At 36.5% G+C, this 11,372-nt stretch overlaps 1 protein-coding gene across 3 annotated transcripts in view; it reads right to left on the minus strand.

The window, feature by feature from the left end:
* Window positions 1-1,146: 1,146 nt before the first annotated feature.
* PLCG1 (phospholipase C gamma 1) overlaps window positions 1,147-11,372 on the minus strand; it is a 167,813-nt gene continuing 157,587 nt past the window's right edge. For 2 of the 3 annotated variants that reach the window (XM_053714432.1, XM_053714364.1), the window contains 2 exons: window positions 10,412-10,578; window positions 1,147-4,996 (listed from right to left, as the gene is read on the minus strand). In XM_053714432.1, coding sequence (XP_053570407.1) covers window positions 4,954-4,996; window positions 10,412-10,578 — 210 coding nt within the window. In that variant the 3' untranslated portion in view covers window positions 1,147-4,953. Of the gene's footprint in view, window positions 6,534-10,411; window positions 10,579-11,372 lie in introns of all 3 variants that reach the window. The other variant, XM_053714504.1, reaches the window with a different exon arrangement.

Genomic DNA, 11,372 nt, shown 5'->3' on the forward strand with positions numbered 1-11,372 from the left:
TTACACACTTGTTCAGCATTTGAGGCTGTTAATACTTAGAGCAAGCTGCTTTTAGGCCTTACTCCTATGCTCTAATTCAGGGGCTAAACACTGCTGTTTGCATATAACTTTAATAAAGTGCAGACACTCTAGCTATGGTCTCCTCCTATCTGCAGATTTGTCCATCTCTTCCTCACACATCCTCCAGTAATTCATTAGTCATGCTGCATAATGTATCAAGGGACAGCTTCAATTAGCAGCATTCTAATTACCAAAAGGCTAAGCCACGTACTTCTATTTTTGAACAAAGGGGATCCCAGAGGCACTTTTACAATCATGATTGCACAAGCAGTACGTAAATAATTTCAGTGAGAAACCCAAAGTTTGTGAAAAAGTAAAAAAAATTTTATTTGATCGCATTGGGCGGTGAAATGGTGGAATGAAATATAGCAAAACGGGCCTAGATAAATACCTTGGGTTGTCTACTTAATAAACAAATATAGTTTTGACAGATAAATAAAAAAATAAAAAAAACAAGGCTCTATTTCTGTTTAAATAGAGTAATAGTAAAAATGCTAAAAATGATCTGGTATTTTGGGAAAGTCCCGGTAGCAAAGGTATTAAAGGTGCACAAAGCTCAATTTTTTTTCTATTCAGAGAGCACATACAATTCTAAACAACTCCAATTTACTTCTATTATCACATTTGATTCATTTTCTTGATATCCTTATTAAAAGGAGAAGCAATGCACTACTGAGAGCTAGCTGAACACATCAGACAAGCCAATGACACAAGGCATGTGTGCAGCACTCAGTAGCTAGCTCCCGATAGCAATGCTGCTCCTGAGTCTACCTAGGTATGCTTTTCAACAAAGAATGAAGCAAATTCAATAAAGTGCTCATTTAATTAAAATTTAATTTTGACTTTACTGCCCCTTTAAAATTATTTTTAATTCAAATCTCATGCAATGTAGTACTAAATTACTGGTGTATGCAATCTACACATAATGGAAATAAGTTAATGTATCTTTAACCCTTTAAGGACACAGCTTTCAGTTTGCTCAATTGTTTTATGACGGAAAAATTCCGTCATATGTCCTTAAGAGGTTAAAGAATAGAAACAAGGTTTTTACAAAGCAGTAAAATAATTGAGACAAGGAGGCACAGCAGCACAGAGATCCTTTTTAATAGTGGAGTCAGATGATGCAGCTAATAGATGGACAGCTCCATGTATGGAAATTAACAATACTCAATTTACCAGTCTAATCTGCATCTAAGTAAGTGGCTTCTGCAGCCACCAAGGCACATTTCATAGTATACAACACCAGAATACTGAAATATTCGTTACAGGGCAGTTGTCAAAATGTTGGGAGGAGAAGGTTTGATAATTCAAGCCCATTGTAACTACGACTGCACAATCTCACAAGAGAACCTGCAGTCAGGATTTATCAAGCAGCGGTCATCAGATCTTCCTACCCTCTTCTCCACCTGCAACACGCGTGATAGGCTGTGCATGGGCAGGGGGCTGGATTCCACTAAATAGCAAAATAGCGCTCATGTGCAATGTTAAATTCGGGCAGAGGAGAGCTTGGGCGGACAGGGGCGAATATGTACGCCCCTGCTTGATAAATTAAGACCATATATGTTTATCATTTGCTTTTGAATTATTTTTTTTCCAGCCTCAGCTTGGTATTTATGACTGCAATCACCAAGCTGACAATGTAGGTTACTTAAAAATGTGAGGAATATCTTTAAGGGCCTTTACAGTAATGCAACTACATGTGCTAATTTGTTATGTAACAAATTAGCGCATGTAACTATCATAATTGCCCTTTCATACTGTATGTACTGTAGTTTGTCAAATAAAATCAGACCTTATTAGCAAAAAATTAAAATGATCAGATATAAGAGGTTTTGTCTGCTCCCTCTTTTATAGCTTAGGTATAATGTTCAGTGGATTGACTGTCAAACTGCAGCAAAAAGTGTTACTATAGTTGTTAAAGGGACATTAAGCACTTTAAGATGGTAATATCAAATGATACATCTTATATATAAAAAAAAACTCTGCAATATACTTTCCTTATTTATTTTGTCCCCTTTCACTGTAATTCCATTCTCAAATTTGGAGCAATTCAGTTCCTGTTAGAAATGGAAGTGCAGAACACTGTTATATTCTGCACAGCCATTGGCTGCACACTCTAGTGACCTATTTATAACTGTCCCTAATTGGCCACAGCAGAGAAAGTAACCTAAGTTACAACATGGCAGCATTTATGTAGTGTTTAATGTCCCTTTAAGATATGTTAGTGTTCTTTTCAGTGTTAAGAGGCATGGCCTTGAAAAACATCAGATCCTTCCAAGGGAGAAAAAAAAAAAAATCTCTCTCCGCATATGTACTCTTTTACCAACACAAATATTTGCTTAATACAAAAATAATTAAACTTCTTGGCTGCCTGCAAAAGAGCAAAGCATTACAGTCCTCTCTGGCAGAATGTTGTTTTGTTTTGTGGACAAATCAATGAAAGGGTTTAAAACATGCCATTTAATGGGACATAACACAATAATAAAATAGCGCCAGGTTTTCATTATAGCTGAAATAATAATCATATAGGTGAAAGCAGGTTAGTAACCATGGTTACTAATCAGCAGATTACTACAGCTGTGCACTGGTTCAGCTATAATGAAAACCTAGGCTGTTGGGGGTACTTGAGGACCGCAGTTGAGAAACACAACGCTAGAGTATGTTATTGCACAAATGCTTACATGTAACACTGTTCAACACCAACAAAGATTACAGCCAGTGAGTGTGCCGGATTGCCTCACTAGCTGTGCCCTGCTTAAGTGGCAATGCACTGTGGCTCCTAAGCAGACTTTAAATATATTTTAACCACTTTGTGAAAGATGCATGCAGGAATTTGTGCAATAATACAATCCTCTAGTAGTATTTTATTATTAAATGATTATTTCCATTTAAAATCAAATGTCAGTACTGGTCTGAAATACCAAATACATGGCTAGTACTTTGTTAAGTGAATAACAATAAAAGAAGGAAAACTGATAAGAGACATCTATTTGCTGTACAAGTTTTACACAATATGCACTTTTAAAAAGGTACAGACGTGTGAGCAATTTCATACAGACTCAAACACTAATAAGAGCCTTACATTGTGGTCAAAGGGACAGTGTACATTTTTATTATTTCAGACTAAACATTTTATTTTTAAAAACATCTGGTTTCCTGCATTAGGTTTTTTTTAACAGCCACACTCTACCCACCCCTTGCATTACTTGAAAGAGCCAATCCAAGCTTAAGTCTGCAAATAAGGCTAGCCACTGTCATTGTGTTAGTATAAAGTGCATTGCTTTGCAGTTGTCAGTTAAAGCCAATTAGGGAAACATATGTAGCAGGTTTACCCTTAAGACGTCTGCAGGATGCATTTCCAGCTATGAATTAAATTAAAGTTCACAGCTAAAATGGCATGAACAGGAGGAAAATTACACAATAAAAGTAGATTGCAATTTTGTTTTGCTATACATAACTAAACAATATATATAAAATTTCAGGGTGTTTACTGTCCCTTTAAATGACCAAAAAGCTGTATTTTACTCATGAAACCTTCAATTATATTAATCAGAATTTATGTATTTGCTGCAAGTCATACAAATTATATGGTGACTTGGCCCTAGTCAACTAGCATGTGCTCTTTTACTAGCTGGAATAGAATATTCATTAGGAATTCTCATTTTTGCTTGACCTTCCAGCTTATGCAGACCTACTCTTGTGAAGTGTGACATATTTAAAATAAATAAAGTTTAGGAAAAGACTAATGCCAAAAGGCAATTATGAGCAGGCTTCCCCCATAATCGTTTAATAAAATCAACTGGGACGTTAGCCAACAGTACCCTGAGGTGACAAAACTGCACAGTTAAATAAGACTTTTTTTCTACTTGAAATTATATTTATGCACATATGAACATTCCTGCTGGTTATTTTCCCATGCACATTAAAATAGATTTTTATTAAGATCATAGCCCTGATGAATTTTACTTTGACAGAAATTTAGCTAGTTTTTATTTAGGGTTTTGGTAAAATATAAAAACAAAAATTGCAAAACAAACCTGTTTTGAGCAATTTACACTTACAAACATTTATATTGCACACGGTTTTTGAAAAGGCCTTTACTAGCATTTGCTTCCAAACGCGAATACGATGACTTTGTGTAGCAGCTTACTATAAACTACACGGTTATAGCTGCCTTTTGTCTAAGGACAAGATTTACCTTCAGAATACTATGTCCTCAAGTGCTGAAAACTGGGTTTTTTTTTGTGATGCTGGATTAGAACACACTTGTGCAGAATTTGTGTCTTAAAAACACCCAATCCCGTAACACTGTGGTGGATAAAAATGTAAAGCACTTAACCCAAGGGGTCATGTTTTATGGTGGAACAGCACAAGAAAAATGACTACACTTTTTTTTTTTTTTTTTTTTTTTTTTTAAATTAAAAAAAAATTCCAGCAGTCATGGATTGATTTTTGGAATGAAACAAAAAAATAAAATCACACAATGCCATATAACTGCAAGACATTGGTGACTGGAATACTAAAAGTATGAAACGCCTAAGCCTCCTCCTTTTCACAGTTTTATAAATGATTGATACTAAAAAGAAGCAACGGAGTATCTACTTCTGCCTGTAAATGGGATTAATAAATTCCCAATCTTTGCCAAGCATCCAACAAATGTACACTATTTTATACATAAAGGTTCTAGAGTCTTTGTTGCAGGTAAATAGTTCCCTTGCTGGAAACAGTTTTGATTCTCTGTATTTGTAGGCCGAGCAAACGTGTGAGAATGCACATGTCCATTATAATCAGTCTAGCTGAGCACCCAGCTCACACGTACTTCTCTCATGGAACAAATTCAGAATCCCGAACCACTCCACTGAAATCTCGTAGAGCAAGAGTGAAACATTTTTCCTACAGTCTATTGTCGCCACTCAGACGAGTTTTCCTGAGGTTTCTGTGAAAGCAAAAGAAATCTTTAGCAGATCTATTATAACTGGATCTCTTCAGCAATCAAAATAGCAAAATATGTTCGGCCCATGCTCTTATAGTGAGATTTATTTCCTTTATCTTAACATGCCCCCGTTTTTAGTGAACCAGGCTCTTTTTCTCTCAGCCTATTACTACTATTTTGCATGGTCTGTAAATACAGAGCTGCTTCTAACCATTAAAAGGATATTGCATTTTAATATACTGTACATAATTAAATATTGCGTGTGATTTCATTTTAAGTTTAATGTATATTTATTATTTTTCTATCTACCGCTGTAATTTTTCTTTAAAAACTGCATATTTCAACTCCCCCGAAAAGGCTGGAGGGCCTACTTAATAGGGGACAGTATGATGAGGCTATACCAAAGGTTTTTACAGTATTTTTAACTCTATAATCAGCATATTGTGCACTCACTTTATGCTAATTTTTAGACAGATGCCAACTGGTGTACCAGTGTTTAAGTATGTTCTGAGTGCAGCACCTATAACATATAAAATGTTACTATTCTCTATTTTCCATTTTGTTTTTTTAAAAGCAGCCTATTGTTTGTACTGTAAGGCATGTTACAGTGTGCTTGCGAAAGTACAGAACCAAAACATGGTTAAATGCTATGCTCTTTAGATATACTGCAGCCTGCCAAACCTGTTTATATCCCACACTGAGACTGATAGGAGCAGTGCACACATTCATTTACATATGGCTTCTGACTGCCAACAGCAAACAAGACATGTAGACATATTCTGTAGGGTTCTCAAGGGATCAGGGTTGGCTCCAGAACGAATGAAATGGGGGGGGCTTTTTCTTTCACGAGGGGGGACACATTTACAAAGCATGTATGAGAGTCAAAAGATTACAGTGCACTTTTAAGGCATCGATAGAAGCCGGTAGCCATTTATAGACATATTTATATGATACAATCATATTCTTATCATGGTCTATTGTTAAAGAAAAGGAGTAACTCACGATAGTTAGGTAAAATTGATAGGGTTAAAGACAAGTCCAAAAAGTCTCTAATTAACTTCCAATTCCAAATAAGAGGTTAAGACACAGAGCTCCTTGCAGATGCGTGATGCATCCTCACAGTTTAGCAGCTAACTCTGCCCCCAGCATGCAGCATTACATAACAATTCATTATTTGATTTATTATTTTTAAAGCGTATGATCATATCAATATTTTTTGAGGAGGTACAGCATTCTATTTGGGTGGGCATTGCCCCCCAATGCCCCCCCTTGGAGCCGACCCTGCAAGGGATGTATCCTTGGATTGCTCTGGATAAGTTAAAATTGGCAAATTTTGCTAATAAAATGACAGTGGATTGAAAAGCTCATTTATTTCGATTATGAAGATCTTTTGCAATACAGTGCTTAATTGTAGATATATTTGCTGTGCATATTCATATAATACAGGAACCTCTGACTAGGTCAGGGATGATATCAATGATGATTCCTTGCTAGATTCAGAACGTCAGAAGCAGGTCAGCTTGGTGGCTTGGAAAGGTCACTGCAGCAAACACATTTAATAATATTGGTCAAACCGGTATCTATAAACATAATCAACTGTAAACTTCACATAATTAGACATGAAGGACCACTGATGACCATTCATACAGATAATGCATTCACAAATTAAGTTAAAATGTACTGTAATGATAAATTACAATATCCTGTGTTATACTTTTAAAAAACAATACCCTAAGACCATTACTGTAGCTTTTTTACAGAACTACAGAACATGTGCTGCATGGTAAGAGATTATCTAGATAAATCTAATTTTTATTTATATCAGTCTTCACAAAATTATGTTTATTTTTATCTGTACATGAAATAATGAAAAACATTTATATTTACACTGACAAATTCATTTCTTTCATGGTGGTGCAAGATCATGATCCATTACTCCTGGGAATTACTCTTCCTGACCACTAGGAGGAGGCAACGATTCCCTCATAGGAAAATTGATTCTCCAACCATACTGCTGAAGAAAACAACAAAAATATGTTTGTGTGTAATACTACTAAATGAAAAGATGGAGCCTGTACCAAGATCTTGACCAGGTTAGGAAACACAGGGAAAAAAAACCCTGGGCTCTTATCACAGACAAGATATAATGATCCCTGTGAATAGGAACATGAAAGTAGGCATCCTTAAAATATTTTGAGGACATAAACTGGCCTTTCTGCACAAAAGGCAGAATAAACCAAATAGTTCTCATCTTGAAAGCAGAAACCCTGAGAAACTTGTTCCGAGCTTTAAAATCCAAAATTGGACTTAAAGTCCCTTCCCTTCTTTGGAACAGTGGAGACATACTGGAAGAATGACTCCCATGGATTCCAGATTCGAAAAAGACTGAAAGAAAGCTTTGCTTTAAAAGAAGACTTTGGAACATGAGACATAAAAAAAAACTTCCTCTGGGAGGTCTCACCCTGAAACCCTATTCGATAACTCTAAGAAAATATATTTAAAACCCAGGGATCCTGAACATAATGGAATCAAACCTCGTGAGAAAGGCGAAACCTGCCCCCTACCAGAATATCTGGATCAGGGGCCGCACCTTCATGCTAACTTGTATGAGGGAGACTCGGAGAAGAAAACCAAACAACATCTTTCCCTAAAAAAATATGCCTGGATATGGAAACCATATTAGCTGATCAGGACTTAAAATGAATTCACAAAGCCCTTCTAGAAAGAACTGCTAATGAGATACTCTTAGAACTCATCTATATGTTGTCAATAGCTGCCTCACAAAGGAAAGAATTGGCAGAATTCAGTAGACTCTGAGCAGTTTTTGGATGATTTTGCTAGTGAAGATTTTCTAAACCTATTGAAAGACTAACTAAACATAAAAAGCCACAGCCACACAGGCAACGCTTACTGCTGGCCTAAAAAACCTACTTGCTAGAAAACCCTCCTATGAAAAGATTCCAATTTCCTATTCATAGGATCCTTCAAAGAATAACTATCTTCCAAAGGAATGATAGTTCCTAAAATAGATGGAGTTATATCTACCTTGGCTAGGCGAACTGTTTCCCGAAGCTCAACATTAGAAGCTGGCAATGGATATATTTTCTTAAACCTGTAGAAGATGGATGAAAACAGAAGCTCCACATGGCCTAGTATTGCATATAATCGGATAATAAATGCAAAACAGTGAAAATTCACTCACATGTAGGAGAGCACCCTTTTGGTGCAAATGTAGCTGGCTGGAATTTCAGTCATCCAGCAGACTGGCCACTCGTGATTCACCAGCAATGGTGGAGTGGTTCCTCACAAAAGTTTTTCTTCTCTCAACTAATAGAATGGTGGGACCCAGAGGCAGAACTTTTCTTCACTTTCTGCGATGACATTTTTTTTAGTGAAAAAATTTCTGCATGTAATTTAAAAATAAAATACAATTTTAAATTAAGTAGTTACACTAATTAACCTGTTCAGTTGCACTTTATTGATTTAACTAGAGAGTAAATGTTTTTTTCAAAAAGTTTTATAATCTACTAATAGTGCTGCAGTTGAAAATTGCATTGCAAATTAGCTGCAGAAAAAAAGTCACCTAAAAAAATGTTGTTTCCTCTTTCTCTTGGTCAAACATCACAGGGTATAAATGTAGTAATAAAAAGATGCATTGCTCACAAGAACATCTTACATTCAGTCACAGTTAGCAGGACCGTAAAAGGCTGGGGGGGGGGCAAGGTTGAATAAATCCCTGAGAGCCAGTCAACAATAAATGCACTGCTGCTTTGCAGCGCTTCTCCATATTTGTCTGTTCTCTTCAAACAGCACTTTGCTCTGGATGCGCAGAGTTAAGGAAAACCTACACAGTGCAGCCAAGAGCACAGTGCTGTTTAAAGAGAACCATCTAAAGTGCTAACAGTTCCTGCATGTATCCTATTCTGTCTGCAGACATGCTTCATTTTCTGCGATGACATCTCCGATCACTGCATGTTCTGCCTTGGTTTGTAGAAAACTAAAAAAAAAAAAAAAAAAAGTAGAACACATAACCATAAGACCCTAAAAATAGCTCGCAAGGCCACGATATGCCAAACAAAAAAATAAAGAAATAATGCGTGGGTGAGAGCGCACTGATAGAGGGTACAAACAGAGACAGAGCAAAACGACATGCGCTATAATCGACTAGCTGAAGAGCATAAATCCAGTAAGTCGACATTCACAGAAAAAGTTAAAGTACCCAAGCTCACGACACGTGCTAACCCGACAAAAAGAAAACTCATGCACATAAATTTAAAAGGGCATAGAGCCTTTTAAAACTAAAAAACAGCCATACAAAACAAAAAAACAAATACTGTGCCAAGGCTACAGAGTACAAAAGTGTGCAAACTAAAATGCCCAACTTGTTAAATGAGTGCCCCTAAATGAATAATATATATACGTACCCATAGGATCTAGGAAATAGCCAAACCAGTGCTGAAACATAACAGCAGAGGATATGGAATAGGAGTAAATGGATAACCCAACAGGAGGAGGCTAAGGACAGGTACCCCACAACACCTGTGGATGGCTTGTGACTAACTCCCTTAGGGAAGTAGAAGTGCCACTACCCCATACTCCCAATACATCCCTCCATCAAACAGCAGCTCACTGAGTGGAAATGGCCCTCAAATCAGTCTGAGAACCCCTCTCACAGAAGAACATCAGAAGCACCTTAATTCTTCACCTTCATTCAGTGGAGGCAAAGACAAGACAGATTACCAGTACGGTGGAAGCGGTTTAATCGAACTCTTGGGGTTTGGGCATCTCTACCTCCTCCTAGTGGTCAGGAAGAGTAATTCCCAGGAGTAATGGATCATGGACTCTTACCACCTGTATGAACGAAAACAGGAATGACTGTTTAACCAAATCAGGGTAAAAAGTCTAAATTTGCTACACTCATTAGTATACAAATTACAATATATATTTTTGGGGCTAAGGATCAATACAACATAAAAATATTTTTCTATTATGTAGGTTAAATCTTCCTGAGGGTTTTATATAATTATAGATTGAACAAGACATAGAAAACCATAAGTTATCTCTAGCATACAAAACAAGCATTTATTATCGTGTCCTATTAGATAATGCTCCTGCTTATTCCTACACACTTGTGTTTGCCAATTCTATTCTATCATGCAGGTAGTTCATTTACAAGTAGAGCTGTACACACATCGCTGTGCTTTATTGCAATGAGAGAGATAAGTAGGAGCAGGTACAAGTCATAAAAAATTTACCATTCAAACGCTTCAATGTGGTTAAATAATGTACTGCGGTTCCCACAGATCTAGCAAATTTTAAACAAATCTCATGGTTGGAAGTGACCACCTTAAACACTGAACTAAAACTAGTAACGGCTCTGGATCATTCAGGTTAGTAGAGTACTGTATTCTGCTTTACCTCCGCTCTCTATCAAAATGATCAGTTAATTGCTCTTGTGAGACACGGAAATCCTCAAGCTGATGTGACGGGTATCTTGATTCTATGGATCCTTCCCGCATTCGTCCTGCTATGGGGTCACTGATGCGCTCTCGTGGAGCGGAGGCTCCATTAACTTCACCATTCTCCTGTTTGAATAAATCAGTGGTATTAGTCTTATCACTAAGTCAGAAAATTATAATTAAATCAGAATTATTGTTAAACCACCTTAAAGATATAGAAAAGGGGAGGGGCAAACAGCAATCCATATGAGCAGGATTGTGATTGGCTAGCAAGGGCAACTGTAGATTAAGATATGTTATGTACTTGATAAGCTTTAATCTTTGTATTCTACAATATGTTGGTATGACAACCAAAGGTACATGTGTGCATAAGAAAGCATTTGAATGACATCCCTGTTCTGCTTTGGCTGAACATTTCATAGAGAGACACAAATGTAATGTTGAATCATTTAAATGGTTGGTTATAGACAAAGTCTTTTTACCCCATAGAGGTGGTAACCTAGATAGGATATTATCCAAAAAGAAGCATATTGGATTTTTACTTTGAACACTAGGGTACTAAAAGGTTCCAATATAGAATCTGATATTATGAATGTGTGTCAATAAATTCCCCCCTTTTTATGTATACACGCAGGGCACCAGAAAAAACAGCGGCAAATTGCAAAAAAAATAAAAAAATTTGGTATTACATGCAACCTTCTAATTATTTAAATGGATTGCAGCATAGTGCATATAATGTTTGATACTGAATGTAACCTTTTTCTGCATAACACTGGATAGTGAATGTGTGGCCCTTTTGAGTTTTTAAGAAAGGCTAGTAGCTCTTAATGTAATAGCATCATTATCTCTGGTTGTATTATATTGTATATTAGGATTTTAAATCTTTGCTTTAAAATTCTCAAAATGGCTTATGTCATTAA

Source organism: Bombina bombina, chromosome 1 (assembly GCF_027579735.1).
Source record: "Bombina bombina isolate aBomBom1 chromosome 1, aBomBom1.pri, whole genome shotgun sequence".
NCBI lineage: Eukaryota > Metazoa > Chordata > Amphibia > Anura > Bombinatoridae > Bombina > Bombina bombina.